The sequence below is a fragment of the Microtus ochrogaster genome, chromosome 6, assembly GCF_000317375.1.
Source record: "Microtus ochrogaster isolate Prairie Vole_2 chromosome 6, MicOch1.0, whole genome shotgun sequence".
NCBI classification, from domain to species: domain Eukaryota; kingdom Metazoa; phylum Chordata; class Mammalia; order Rodentia; family Cricetidae; genus Microtus; species Microtus ochrogaster.
The window spans coordinates 65,027,359-65,042,928 of record NC_022013.1 but is presented as its reverse complement, the minus strand read 5'-3'; the positions used below and the strand labels follow the sequence as shown (position 1 = coordinate 65,042,928).

The 15,570-nt window shown below is 48.6% G+C and overlaps 1 protein-coding gene across 2 annotated transcripts in view; it reads right to left on the bottom strand.

Annotated features, from left to right (window-relative positions):
- Window positions 1–15,570, bottom strand: part of Sh3bp5 (SH3 domain binding protein 5) — a 73,003-nt gene that overhangs the window by 45,462 nt on the left and 11,971 nt on the right. The window contains exon 3 of one of the 2 annotated variants that reach the window (XM_005348719.2): window positions 1,464–1,592. In XM_005348719.2, the coding sequence (XP_005348776.1) occupies window positions 1,464–1,592 (129 nt within the window). The other variant, XM_013346925.1, reaches the window with a different exon arrangement.

Sequence of the window (15,570 nt, the reverse complement as noted above, 5' to 3'; positions counted from 1 at the left end):
AAAAAAAAAAAAAAAAAGACACTGAAAGCCAAGCTCATCCAGGGACTCCGCTATCAGACACAACCTCTCATTTCAGCCCTAAGAACAATGCCATCAGCATTTCAAGAACGGGATGCAGAAGCTCAGGATGTGCTCTTAGAGGAAGTGCTTGGCAGGACCCTCAGCTACAACCCTTGCTGGGGGAGTCAGAAGGGTTTGCAAACATCAAAAGGAAGGGCCCAAGGAAGAAAACAGGAACCCCACTTGGCAGCAGCTGAGGTGGACACTCTCCTACCATCAGAAAGGTTACAGGGCCACTCACAACATCTGGCTCAAGCCCAGGTAACCTGTCACCCAAAGAGTGAAATGTAACATCCTGCCTGCCTTAGCCTTCACAAGCTTCCAGTTCCTCCACAAGAGACCAAAGTCCCTTGGAGATGAGGGCAGAGGCACCTCAACCCTTCTCCCCACTTCCCACCAGCAAGCAGGAAAAAGGTCCATGAGAGGCTTTGCAGGTTCAGCTGTAGATTCAATTCCCTCAAGACTCATCTTGCCTCTGTCCACTGCAGCCAGCTACCTCCCGGCTAGGACCTGGAACTATCTGGCTACACCTGATAACTGGATAGTTTCCCAAGAGACTAGGTGACCATGGTTGTCATCCTCAGTGTCAAAAATGAGAAGAGAAGAGAAGAGAAGAGAAGAGAAGAGAAGAGAAGAGAAGAGAAGAGAAGAGAAGAGAAGAGAAGAGAAGAGAAGGAAGAGATATGCCACAATCCACTGCTCCCTAGCAGATAAGGTGCCTCCCAATACAGCTCCCTCCTACCCATGTCCCAACAGAGATTTGGACAACAGAAAAGAAAGGAAGGTTATGAAACCCACTTGGGTGGAGTGGTAGCCAGATGAGGCTCCACCCACCAAGTATGATTCGGATGAAACCAATCAGACTGCTTTGCTCCCTCAGCTATGAGCAGGAAAGGTTTGGAGGGATGTGAGTGATGATGAGAACTCTAAGTCAGGGAGGTAGAGGAGGATGAAGGATTGGCTTGTGGTTCCCACACCCATCATTTTACTTGTTTCTTTATTGATTCCTTCTGTAGGCAATACCCTAGACAAAAGTCGACGTGTCAGGAGGTGAGAAGTACTACCCGAGAGGAGGAACACACCAACTCTGGACACATTCGCAATGCCCAGGAGTCTAGTCTAGCTCTCCAACTCAGAGCAATCAGCCAAGTCATGCAGCAAGAGACATGTCAGCACCCGTACGGTGTCATGGAGTTGATGGGGGCAGGGTCTAAGAAAAGTGATCAAATACAGCCATCCTTGTACATTGTACAAAGCCATGGCCATTTCACATGGGACCTACAGTGGGTGACCCCCAAGTGCCGTTGGGAGCAGTGGCAGTGGAGACATCTGCAGGCCACCTCACCTGCCGCGCCACCCTGAGGGCCACCTCACCTGCCGCGCCACCCTGCGGGCCACCTCACCTGCCGCGCCACCCTGCGGGCCTCCCAGTAGGGCTTCGAGTCCTCCACGGCTTTGCCAATTTTCTTCACCAGTTCATCTAGCTTCACTGTTGCCTCGACCAGGACGGATCGGAATTTCTGACGTGCGTCCTGTAGCCAGGGGGAAGATGGAGGAAACATCATCAGGCTCAGGGAGGAAGCTGCCAACACCTGCTGCATCTGACCAGAGACACCTGGATGGAATTCACACATCGCAGGAACCCAGTACCAGGCGTGGCACCATCCAAAACCTGCCAGTCATTCTAAGAAGGATCCAGAACCCACACTGTCCAATCAGTGCTACCACCAGCTACATGAGAGCTTCAAGCTTGTCACATGACCGAGAAGAAACCGTATTTGCAACTTACTTTAGCTACACGTACACGTTAGGCTTTCCAATCACTCACCCATCCGGTCACCCATTCGGAGTCACCTGACCATGGCACTGAACACACAGATCTTCCTGCTTCCACCTCCCTGGCACTGAGATTTAATCCGCATTCACCACCACACCATGTAATTTAGGTATTTTATTTATGTGATTTAAAAATCTTGTAAAGATGTATCTAATTGCTGGGCAGTGGTGGTACACACCTTTAACCCCAGCACTTGGGAGGCAGAGGCAGAAGGATCTCTGTGAGTTCGAGGCCAGTCTAGTATAGAGGACAAGTTCTAGAAGAGACAGAGCTATTACACAGAGAAACCCTGTCTCGAAAAACCAAAAAAAAAAAAAAAGAAAAACCAAAAAATTGTCTAGTGACTTACGTGGGATAATGCTGTTGTATATTGTAAAGATTTGTCACTCGTATTGGTTTAATAAAATGCTGATTGGCCAGTAGCCAGGCAAGAAGTATAGGTGGGGTAACCAGACTAAGAATTTTGGGGAAAGGAAAAGCTTAGATGCAGAAGAAGCAGATGAGAATGCCTCACTGAGAAAAGGTACCATGGTGGCTAAACATAGACAAGAATTATGGGTCAATTTAAGTTGTAAGAGCTAGTTAATAATAAGCCTGAGCTAAGATGCCAGTTTATAATTAATATAAATCTCTGTTGTGTTTCTTTGGCACTGAACGGCTGAGGGGCCAGGTGGACAGAAACTTCTGGCTACAATGACTTAGATTGGACACCCTGTGTATGTTAAACCTTCCTGATCTGGGTAAGAGCTCTCAGCGGTCTTTGGTGGTTTCAGTTCACATGGCCACACCATTTCCCACACTTCCTCAGAGCTCTAAACCATGAGACTCACAAGTGTTAAACAGAGTACAAGCTTACCCTATGTGGGGCCCTGACCTCAGGGCCCTTCCAGCCTGGCAGTGCAGGGCTGCTGTGGAATTTAGAGATGCCGTGGAACTCAGAAGCAGAGACTCTCCCTACATCAGCTACGCAGAGGATCCCTAGAAAACCTTCAAAGGAGCAGGCAGGATCTACACAGAAGCCTGAGGGGGAAAAGACTCTTGGGGAGCGGGGGCTGATCCCAAGAAGGACACAATGGCCTTCCTTGGCTGAGAAGAACAAAAGGATGGCAAAGTTTACAGGCATCTAAGGGAGCCAGATGTCTCCTCCTCAAAAACTTGTGTTGTACATGTGGAATTGGAGGACCTCGTGCAGGTGGAGGAGGCTTGGATCAGTTCTCCCAGTTCATACCGTCATCATCTCAAGCTACAGGCTTGGAAGGGAGGGGGGGTGTCTGACAATGCTGCTGGCCTTCCAGAACACGAGGGAGTGGCCTCTGCCGTCCTTGGGAGCTCCTGAGCCCGAATCCCACTTCTGAACCAGGTGTTTGCCCCAGTTCTGTATCACCGTCATGGTTTTTTGTAGTATACACAGTCATCTCTTCCTAATTGAAACCTTCCCTCCTGGAGAATGGCAAGTCCCTAAAGACTCAGGAAGTCCACAAGCTTACAGGGTTCAGGGTGCCCAGAATGGTACAGCAGCCATAAGCCCCAAGCCAGGGCTAGCAATCCTCCTATGGAGCTATAGCTACAGATTCTATGAGTCATCACCCATGCTGGGGTGGGATAGTAAGAGACAGGTCCCTTCCTCTGTAGTCCAGGCTGACTTGAACTCATAGCCCTCCTGCCTTAGCCTCCCTGGGAGGCTAGCATCATAGCCTGTGATGGATTTCAGGGCAAACGACCTGATATATTTGGGCCTTCTCGAAGGTGCCTTGGGCAGTGAGCCCATCATCAGCCTGGCTGACATCTTTTGTGACTCTCTGTACTGAAAATGTGACGGCTCAAGGGCACGGGGAGGGGGGACACACAGGTTTGGCAATCATTTCCCCAACAGTGAGCTATACACATGGGCATCACACAGTCAGCTCCATCCCACCACACTCCCGCTGAGGTGGCCGAAGAATGGGACGGAACCATGAGAAAGCCCGACAGAGCACAGTGGTAGGAGAGAAGGCAGCCCTACACTCTACTATTCTTTCTCTTCCTTAAGACAGTAGCCCTCCCCATCACCACCCACATCCTTGCTTTCTCTTTTGCTCAAGCCGAATTAGACGTCTATCAACTGCAATTGCAATAGCCCTTTAAAAACCAGGAGACCACAATGTGTACCTTGAGTTACTATATTAGCTACACTAATGCGGGTAAGAAGAGAAGGCCGATCTCTGCGCCATCCCGGGTACAGCCTTGTAACTAAACACAGCTGGCTGCGGGAGGGCTTCAGTCACTGGCGTACAGTGGGTGGGATTTAGCTCAGCTAAAAAGATTTCCTTAAATACTATCTGAACAGCTAGTTGCCACAGACTCGTGCCTCCTGCTCCATTCCCTAGCTCTAGAAAAGCCTAGTTCTTTGTCAGCTACATCATAGTCAAATGATCCTCCAAGATAAAGAGTAGGGCTGCTTCAGGATGGAGTACACAGAAAGTTGCTTTCCTGGGAAACAATCCATGAAGACAGGTAATCAGGACAAACACTCCGGAAGATGGGCAGGTCTTTACCTGTCAAAACGTGAACTATTGTAGGCGCTTACAAGAGCCCTGTGATGCCAGAGCCTGGGATTTAGAGGCAAGGAGGATCTGGAGATCTGGAGTTCAAGGCCAGCTTGACCCCGCCCAAAAAAACCAACAACAAAAAAAAAAAACAAAAAAAAAAAACCCAAAAAATCAAACCAAACCCAAACCAAAACAAACAAAGCCCTTTACCATCCCAGGGCTGTTTTGAGGTGGGTTGTTGGCTTGTCACGTAGCCCAGGCTGGTCTGGACTTCACACTCCTCCTCCACCTGTAAGTGCTGGCATTATAGGTGTGTGCCACCACACCCAGCAACCCAGTTGACTTAAAAATCTGCACGCCAAGGAGTTCTGAACTGGTTCCCGCTGAGCCACGTCTTCTAAGCTTCTGTGACTCACAGGGAGGGTAATTTACTTAGGCAGAGAATCGCTGACAGTGGAGCTCTCCTTGTTTGAATGTGTCAGTGTGTCAAAAACACAGCCCCACATCAGATAAGAACTCCAGCTAAGCCACCCAGAGCCAGTGTGCCTTAGGGACAGGGTGTCATTGTCACACTGTACTGGGGACAAGTCCCTGTTTTCTGGCCAATCAACTTAGCTGAGCCTCAGCCACCTCGCTTGTAAACTGGGAATAATGACTGGTTTCACGGAGGAGTCCCCAGAACCAGCTGCATAAAGATGGGGTGGCAGAGTTTTCAAAATAACTGTCCTACATATGAGAGACGGCGCGGACTTCAAAGGTTCCTTGGTGATGCCGTTTATAAATACACAGCCTTGGTTTGGGAAGAGAGGCTTCCACGATGCCTGGGCTGAGCCTGGAAATGACCCTGTAAGACAGGACCAACAGGAACCACAGCCAGCCACAGAATGCAGATAAGAAACCTGGAGCCAGGTGCTGTGATTGCGAGGCTACAGGGCAGGTATCTCACGCTCGACAGTGAACCTTCCAGTCCAGCATGCAGAGGTCTCTAGTGGTTCTCTTAGCGTGCGGTCTGCAGGATCCACTGGGTGATGCTGGAACCCACTTTCATGATACAGTAGGACTGGACTTTTCATTCTTAAAAAATTATTTAGTGTGTAGCCATGTGTGCGCAGCCTCGCGTGGAGGCCAGAGGCTGACTGTACAGTTGGTTCTGTCCTTTCCCCGATACAGTGACTCCAAGAAACATTCAAGTCAGTGTTGGTGGCGAGTGCCTTTTAGTCACTGAAGTCCATTCCCTTCCCTGGCACCCTCATCCTCTCATGAGTGTCCCCCGGGTTTTTCCAGAGGCCATGTGCCTTGTGGCATCACAAGAAACAGAATGCAGACAAGAGACAAACACACTTCCACTGTGATGAGATGCAATTTGGATCTTCCTCTCTCTAAACCTGAGAAGTACACAATTACATATATATATATAGCGCCAGGCACACACCTGTAACCCCAGCACTCCCCAGCACTCAAGAGGCAGAGGCAGGCAGATCTCTGTGAGTTTCAGGCCAGCTGGTCTAGAGTGAGTTCCAGCACAGTCAGGGCTACACAGAGAAACTGACATGAAGCGGGGAAAAAAATAACCTTTTATTGGATGGTTGCCCATGTGTAGAAATGAAGCTTCCTCTTTGGGCAGGGTGAAGTAAAAATAAACACCAGTTTAAATGACTACGTGGAGTCAGAGTACACACAGTCCTGGGACACGGAGGAAATGGTGCCAGCAGGCAGCTGCCCAGTGTGAGAGATGAACCCGAGTGATGGCCATGTCACTGTCGGCAAGAACACTCCAGAGTCACCGTAAAAGGGACCACTGAAGCGTTTGGGCTTACCGGCCGGTAGTGGGGAGCCTGAGCTGGGAAAGTGAGCTCACTGCAAACTGTGCTCTCCAAAGATGTCCAATCCAGTCCTTGAGAGTACTTGTGGGAGCGCCCAACACACGCGAAGAGAGCACTTGAGTGATGTTTGGAGGAGAAGGAAAGTGCTCTCTGCCAGTTCAGAGAACTATCTGAAGGGCTCAGAGGCCATAGCCATACCACAGGTGGCTAAAGAACACTTGATGTTGTTTCTGCAACACATTTTAATTAATTTAAGCTTTAACTTCAGCAACCACACACGGCTAATGGTTGCCATATTGGACAGCACAGCCCTATCTGTAAAATTTGCTCTTAATGACTGCATCATGCTCCTGGGACCTTCTGGCTGCTGCCACTGTCCGTCAGTTTTTCTCTCAGTCCATACCCCACAGCCCTGTGACAAAGGGAGCCAGGACAGCTTCTACCTGAAGAATCCCACAGCAGGCTTTGAAGCTGCTGACTGTGCAGGGTGGAGCAGGGACCAAGAAGACAGGTCAGGAAGGCTGAGCAAAGCAGGAGGGCGCGGGGCCAGGAGGCGGCAGAGTCGGCCAGGGGGAGCCAGAGTGGAGAACGGCAAAGGCTGGGGATAGCCCTGTGTAGCACATGACACCCCTGACCACTACGCAGGTCCCACACCTGACAAAGACACCTTAGTTAGAAGGACCTCACAGCCACTGAGGAAATGAACAGGACGAGGGAGAAAGCACAAGAACCCTAAATTGGGGAGACCTCCAGATCACTGTTATCACAGCCCCATCTCCTTGGTCACATTCTTTCCCCACTTTAAGCCCTGACTTTGGTAGTAGAGACCTGTTGGGGGGCCTGCCAGTCTTGCTGGTTCCCTCCCTGAGGACTCTCTCCACACAGCGGGGAGCCCTGATGCCATGTTTCTGATACAAGCCCCTTCCACAGAGACCAGAACAGAGAAAGCCAGAAGGAGAGACGAGACAACCAAGAACCCAAGTGCAGGCAAGAACAAGAGGTAGCAAAGGTGCCAAGTACCTGGGCTCTTGCTAGGGACAGAGTAACGTGGTCATGGAGTCTGTCACTTGGACGACACCTTTGCAGGATGAGAGTCACAGTAGTAACTGTGAGGACAGCCACGTACACCAAGATCCCTGGGAAATCTAGGCTCTCCCAGGAAGATCCAACAACTCTTTCTTCCCTTAGCTCCCAGAGATGACTCCTGCGGACTTCAAGAATTTCGAGTGGACAGTGGGGCAGAGCACAGAGGTGTCTACACCTGGGCAGGTGCCAGGTCCCTGGACAGTTGTGGTGTCCAAGTCAGATCCTGCCCCTTAACCTAACCCTTACATGTCCTCACACGAACCATTCTGGTTCTGAACCAAGAGAAAGAAAGATAGGGGCCATCACAGCGTCTTCCTGCAGGTTCCCCCCACAATTAAGGGGAGGGCTTTAGAGACATTTTAGGCCTTGGTAGAATCCATCCCCTCCATACAGAAGGGCTCTCGTTAACTCTGATTTGACTAGAAACACTCCCACACAGGCAGATGAGTACCTGGGCCCATACAGAAGCTCACAGCCTCCCTTTGAACACGCGGTGGGTGTCCGGATTCCAAGTCAAAATCGGAATGGGAAGAAAAGCTTGTAAAAAGCTTTTCATTCTAAAATAATTTCAGATTCAAAAAGAAGTGTGGGAAAAGTGGAGATGTGAACATTTGGTGTGCATTTTCCAGAGCGAAAATTGCCTTATGTGATAGCTCAGTGACCAAAATCAGAACATTAACCCTGGCCTGATATATGACTGTGCACATTACACCAAGTACCTCACGTAAATCTGAGGGCACACACCTATCATCCCAGCACTAGGAAGGCTAGGACAAGAGAAGTATGGGTTGTAGGCTGGCCCAGATCACACTAGAAAAGAAAAAGGGAAGGGGGGGGGGGACAAAGGAAACGAGTGAGGGAGAGGAGGTGGGAACAAGGCTTTCCCCAGGGTTCGTATATTTCACTTAGTTATCTTATTCCATCCTTCTACTGTCCCTTGATCTCAAACCTTCAGCCTCATCTTTCACGGCCTTTATTTGATCTTTAACAACATGGGGCAGTGATCCAGACCCTTAGTTAGGAGATGGCTCCTTTTCAGGTCACCTCTGTCACCAATGCTATAGGTCCACGCCACAAGAAAGGGGCTAAAGTCATTAAGAAGAAATGCTTCAACCCCGAGGCCCCAAACTCCAGAGACGAAGGAACTCATCAGCCTTTGCAAGTACCCAGTGCATGCGTCAGCCAGGCAGGACCCCAAGGAGGAACTGCAGGGAAGGCCACCCTATGGGCTCAGGCCAAGACACACAGCTAGAGAGACTGGCAGGTCCCATGTTTTCTCGTGTGTCAGCCACACACAACATTCATGAACCAGCAGGATTCTTTAAGTACGAGAAGGCAGAACGGCCCAAGTTGCCCAGCTTCCCTGAACTCAACCACAAGCAGATGGTTTCCAGGCTTAGGCCAACAGGTTTAACTGTTTCTAATTTGAGACCCGTGCTTAAAAACAAATCTGGGTCATTACATGTCAGACATGCAACTGACGTGCGCATTAACCAGGCAGATTTATCAACCACCAGTGGAGCCGCTCCAAATACAAGGTCCACTCTCTGAGAAGCTCGAGTTCAGAACCAGGACAACAGGGCAAGCTCAGAGCCCAGCTGCCAGAAGCTCTGGAGGTCATCTGGCACTGCCTTCGCTTCCTCCGCCCTCAGCCTGTGTCCGCCCACCACAGCATTCCAGGCAAGCCGAGCTGTGTCATTTCTGCTGGCTTTCAGTTTGTCTCTCCTCCTGGCTGAAGCTATCAGTGTGGAAGCAAAGGAGCACACAGAACACAGGGTACAAAGAGTCAGTGTCAAAAGTCCCTGTCAACCACTTTACAGACACACCAGAGGCAGCTGTCAAAAGGCGTCTGCTCCTGGGATGAAAACGGGGCTTGAGGACAGAGGCCTCCCACTTTCAACCTTACTTCTCCAGGCCCTTGAAAACTGTGTTAAGTACTGTTTCAATAGAGCTTGAGTTTTGTCAGATCTTATGGTACTAGCCTAAAATCTCAGCTACCTGGGAGGCTGAGGCCAAAAAATGGCAAGTTCAAGGCCAGCCTGATCAACTTACTGAGACCACATCTCAAGATAAAAAATGTAAAGGCTGGGCATGCCGGGCGATGGTGGCACACACCTTTAATCCCAGCACTCGGGAGGCAGAGGCAGGTGGATCTCTGTGAGTTTGAGACCAGCCTGGTCTACAGAGCTAGTTCCAGGACAGGTTCCAAAACCAGAGAAACCCTGTCTCAAAAAACAAAAAACAAAAACAACAACAACAACAACAACAAAAAAAAAAGGTTGGGCATATCAGTAGCATAGACTTGCCTTGAATACATGAGGCCCTAGGCTCAATGCCTAGCACTGTAAAAACATTAAACTACATTAAAGTTTAATCTGTTGCGGCACAGACTGACAGAAAGCTCCTCAACTTCCCAGTGTGTCAAGACTACAAGTGCTTGTTCTGGAGGGAGCATGTGACTAGCCGAAAACTGAAATCCCACGGTTGCTGAACGGAGAGCTGGAAAGGACTCTGCCCACCAGTTAACTCGGATGCTTCCGGGTCACAGGAGAGGACACCAAGGGTGTCCCCCACAAACACGAAGCATGGTGTCGCCACAAAGACGGGCAAGGCAGCTTCTAGGCCAGCACTCTCTTTGTCAGTCTCAACAGGGGTCTCAGAGCCTCTTCCCCATTCCCAAACATGGACCCCCACATCATTAGAGCACAGGGGTTCCAGCCTCAGTCCTGGCTCTAACTCCACTGGCTGTGTGGCTGTGTGACCTGGGAGGACCTCCACTTACCACCTCTTCTGTTTCTCTTCAACATCCTCCAGGGCTATTATTAAGAGACCAAGATTACCTACACAAACACTTAACACATACTTAGCTCATAGCAAGCGCTCGCTGAATAGCTATTTTTATGTAGGTTAGTCAACAAGAGGAGGTAAGGGCAGACCTGGCCCTAGCTCAGAATTACATACCAGGGACCATGCCAGGCATTGCAGGAACACCATTTAATCATTAACAGCCCCTGCCAGATAAGTATTGACTTTTGCATCTGAAAGAGAGGAAAATTAAAATCCAGAATAGCAAAAACAAGCCAGGGCTGAAAAGATGCCTTGAGGGTCAAGAAGCCCAACTCTTGAGAGGACCTAAGCTTGTTTCGTAGGACCCATGCCACAATTCACGGTCACCTGTGACAAATTCTAGAGGTTCCCATATCTCCTCCTGGCTTCTAAGTCAGACACACACACACACCTTAACAGTAAAAATCAGGGCATGGTGACACATACCTTGAATTTCAGTGCTGGGGAGGTAGAGGCAGGTGGGTGGATCTCTGTGACTCTGTGAGTTCAAGGCCAGCCTGATGTTTGTGGTGAGTTTGAGGGCAGCTGGGGCTATATAATGAGACCCTCTATCAAATAATAAATTTTTCTTTTTTTGAGAAAGGATTTCTCTACAGCTTTGGAAACTGTCCTGGAACTTGCCCTGTAGACCAGGACAGCCTTGAACTCAGAGATTCAGAGATCCGTTTGTCTTTGCCTCCTGGAGTGCTGAGATTAAGGCCTGCAACACCTTCACCTGCCAAAACAAAACCCGAATGTCTCCAAGGCTGCACAAGGAAGGCAACTCTCCCGAGCAGCCAACAGCAGTCTCCACCACAATGGGCTGTGGAGTTTCTCTTTACTAGTTACCCCTATCAAAACTCTCCTCAGAGATTTCTGACGCTAAGCTTCACAGTATTAGAGGGCAGCTTCTTGAACAACTTCCAGTGGGGAAGTAGTTCCAGTTTCTAGAAAATGAATCAACACTGGGATTTGATTTCTCTAAGGGACCCAGCAGCCAGCAAGGAAGGACACACCAAGGCGGGAGTGGCCACGGACCTTTAGAAGGTGCTCTTCAACTTAGCAAGTATAATTTCTGTCCCATCTGCTCTAGGTGGCACTAATTTTTTTCCAACAGGCATTGACGATGTAACATAATTTTAAAAAAAAAACCCTATATTTGTGTGTGTGTGTGTGTGCGTGCGTGCACACACACACACAAAGTCATGGAATGTGTGTGGAGTTCAGAGAACAAGTTGCAGGAGTTGGTTCTCTCCTGCCACGTGGGTCACAGAGATCCAGCTCAAGCTATTGGGCTTGGCAAGTCTCCTTACCTACTGAGCCATCTCGAAGGCTCACAGAGGCCATTACTAAAGAATGGCAAAGCAGCAACAGCTCCCTATGTCCAATCAAGACCTACAGCACTGTCAATACCTGCTCCCTGTCCCTTCATGTGGTTGTCTCTTCATGTGGTTGGCTCACGAGTTCTAACCAAAGTCCTTGTCTTGCTGGCTCATTAAACAGCAAAACAAACCTCTCAGAAACGTGAACTGCTTGTGATGTGTGCCCCCAAAGGAAAGGAGAGTCGCTGTATCTCTGTAACCATCATGAGTATGGTGGTTTCTAAACACGACCCAGAATTCTTCAGCACTGCTCCCATTAGGAGGAATCTGAAGTCAGGTCTGTCTGTGCTTGGATCAAGAAAACACAGAAGTGCCATACGGAAAGTTCCAAGGATTAGACAGAAAAAGCTGTCAAATTTCCGTGTGGTCGGTCATCTTGGAACCAGCAACACTCTGGGAGATGCCACACATCCTAAGAAAGAGAATCTGAGAATACCATATAGAAGAGGTACTTTCCAATGCTCTAGTTAAAACCACTAGCTTAACTCCCAACCAAAGGCCAACAGCCTGTCAGGCACCTGACACTGTGGATGCCATCATACCCTCAGACGACCACAGTCCAGCTGCTACCTAGCTGCAACTGCAGGAGACTCCTCAAGCAAAGACAGGCCAGCGGAGCCTCATTGCCTCCTCTCCAAATCCTGAGGCACAAACCATGTCCTAAATAAAATGGCTGCTGTCAACAGCGAAGCGGTAGGTGCAGCCAGAAAGACCACCACCATCCCCTTTCACCTCTTCTCTCCCCCCTGCCCCAAAAAGTCAAACATCAAAGAAGAGACAAACATTCAACCAGTGGGCTTCAAATCTATCACAAGAGCCTGAGCCCTTCCGCTGCTGGCCACAGAAGCCGTAAGAACCCATTCATCGTGCTTTGGCTGAGTCTGATGCCAAACAATGAGAGCAGCCCCGCTGAGTGGCTTTGGCCCTGGCTACAACAAACAGCGGATATTCCTTTCATTGTCTGCCTGCAAGCAGCTCATTTCAGTCAGTGCAAACATGAGTATCTCTCACAGAATCCAGCAAAACACAGCAAAGGAAAGCTCGGACAAGAATAGAACAAAAAATTTCCATCTTCCTGTAAGGAAATGAAAGGGGCTGATTCACCGAGCTCTCTGAGAGTCGCTTTGCAAATTTCTGTGACACTCTTGGTTAGAATCCGCTGGGGGTGCAGGGAGCCCTCTATGCTTACTGCTAAAAAACATCCACGAGTAGGAAGAGGAAGTCCAGAGAGAAGGGCTGAGCAAAGACAACCGGGATGCCTGCCAAGGACTAAGTTAGAGAGATGTTTAATACCCCCAGCCAAAACACACACACGCGCGCGATGTTAAATGTCCTCACAACAAATACTGAGGAAGGAAAAGAAAATCATGGTTCAGTAATAAAAGGTTAAGGTCCATGGGGACCAGAGCGCTCTGTCAATTTGATCATTCCTAAGACAAAGGAGACAATGCTGAGTCCATCTGTCAACTGCCGCAGCCTGCCTTCTGCAGTACACCTCAGAGACAGGGCTGCAACCTGGGAGAAGTCAGTCTGTGCTACAATAGCAGGCATGTGTCACCCAGTGACAGTCCCAGCTAAGGACCCAAGAATGTTCTCATGGGGTTTTACAGCTTCAAAATGAGACATTCCATTTTTTCTGTCAATGGTGTCAACTTTAGGATTACGTGGGTATTTCTATATTTTAGCCAAAGGCCAGACTGCATCATTTGCTACTGTGGCTATAAGTGAATGAATCTGTGCAAGCCTTGAACCTTTAATACATGACTTGAGCCTACATGTGCTCACAAGTCTTTGTCCACTTAGAAACGACTCAAATACGCTGGGCATGGTGCTCACACCGATTACCCCAGCTTTCGGGAGACAGAGGCAGGAGGATCTTGAGTTCCAGGCTAGTCTGAAATACAGACTGAGACCTAGCTCAAGAGACCAAGTGGGGGCAGGGCAAACAAAAGACCTATAATCCTACCTGAGCTGCTAGATGAGAGTTTCCAAAATCGAGATGGGGCAGAGGTATTCAAATACTCAAATACAGACAGAAATTATATTATTATCTTCAATGTTTTCTATTGCTTTTCATCAACCACCCAAACAAGCATTTCTTGGTTACAGCCCAATCTAAATTGCCTTTAAGCTGCTCTTTATTCCCCCGGGAGTCACCCCAATCAGGCAACCCGACTGTCCTCGTTTGTTTTCTGCCTCTGTAACAACACTGACTTTAAAAGCAGGTTAGGGAAGAATCAATTTAATTCACCTTCCAGCTTATAGCTCACTGTGCAATGCAGGAATTGAAGAACTAACTTGGAGGGATGCTGCTCACTGGCTTGCTCCTCACGACTTGCTCAGCCTGTTTTCTGACACAAGCCAGGGCCACCTGCACAGGGGTGGCACCATACTCAGTCAAGAAAATGTACCACAGGCTTGTCCACAGGCCAGTCTGATGGAGAAAATGCCTCCATAGAGGTTCTCTCTTTCCACGTGACTCCGATTTGAGTCAAGAGGACAAAAACTAACCAGTTCACCCACCAACATTGGGGTCCACTTACAATTTAGGCAGAACTGCCAAACAGCGTTTATGGTTCCTAAAATTCCTTCCATAGAAATCAAATTTCTTGCCGGGCGGTGGTGGTGCACACCTTTAATCCTAGCATTTGGGAGTAGAGGTAGGTGTATCTCTGTGAGTTTGAGACCAGCCTGGTCTACAGAGCTAGTTCCAGGACAGTCAGGGCTGCACAGAGAAACCCCATCTCAAAACAAAAAACCAAAACCAAAAATACACCAAAAACCAACCCCCCCCAAAGTAATTTCTTTGGCACAGAAAGCATCTTTAATAATAGTTTCACTGCTCCCCTAGCCTCCTGCCTAAGATGATAAAATCTACTCATTGAAAATAATTCAGAAAAGTGCCAAGAAATGGAAAATAAAGGCACTAGCCTTCCCAGAAGCAGCAGCAACCGGCGGAAACACCTGAGTGTAGACTCTTAGTTTTTGGAACCATCTTCTCCAACTACAAGGTGACAGATTGTTAAACTCCATTGTGAACTGATATTTCTATAGAACATAATAAAAACAAACACAGAAAGTAAAATGCCACAGCAGTGTCAAACTACTAAAAACTAAAAACAGATTTGCCAACGTCGTCTTTGTGACAGGATCTAACGCAGCTGAGGTTGCCGTGAGCTCCGGATCCGCCTGCCTAAGGCTCAGTGCTGGGATTGCGGGCATGAGCTACCATGCTTAGCTCAGAAGACTCACTGTTAACTTCTGTTATCTTAGCCCTAACTGGTGATCACAGCACGTTGCTCAGCCCACAGTAGGGATACTGGAAGTAGACCATTTTTCCTCTCATATGTATGCTTTTATTGTATATACCTTATAGTTTTGGGGTTTTTTATGTGTACATATGAGTCTTGTGAATGTATACTGTTGGGGGAGCTACTCTCAGAGGCCAGAAGAGGGTGCTGACTGCCTGCAGCTGGAGTTACAGGTGGTTGCAAATGATCGAGGTGGGTGCTGGGAACCAAACTCTGGTCCTTTAGAAGAGTAACAAGTACTCTTAACTGCTGAGCCTTCTCTACAGCCCCAACACACACTTTTCTTACCTAATGTTTCCAAAATACAGCCATTTGCCCAAGACCACGTGATCCCATTCTAATGCTAAAGGCCACCTTACAGCTGGATATAATAGTGGCCAGCTGTGATCCCAAAGCTTCTGTGATGGAGGCAGGAGGATCAGGAGTTTGAGGGCAGCTTGGGTTATATGAGACCTGTCTCCTCTCCCCCTTCCCACACCACAGAAGGCCAGTGTGAAAATGTTACCATAGGCCTGTGTAGTGGTGCACACACAGGAAGCAGGGTCATGAGTTCCAGGTCACTCAGGGATACATGGGGAAACCCTGTCTCGAATTTTAAAATGTTAATGTAGTAAAAGATGGCAGACTATTGTCCTTTCGTGAGCTAACACCTTCATAGGTGGACAGATTGTGGGATAGTAAAGGAGAATACAGCTTATGTTTTATCAAGGACGGTCA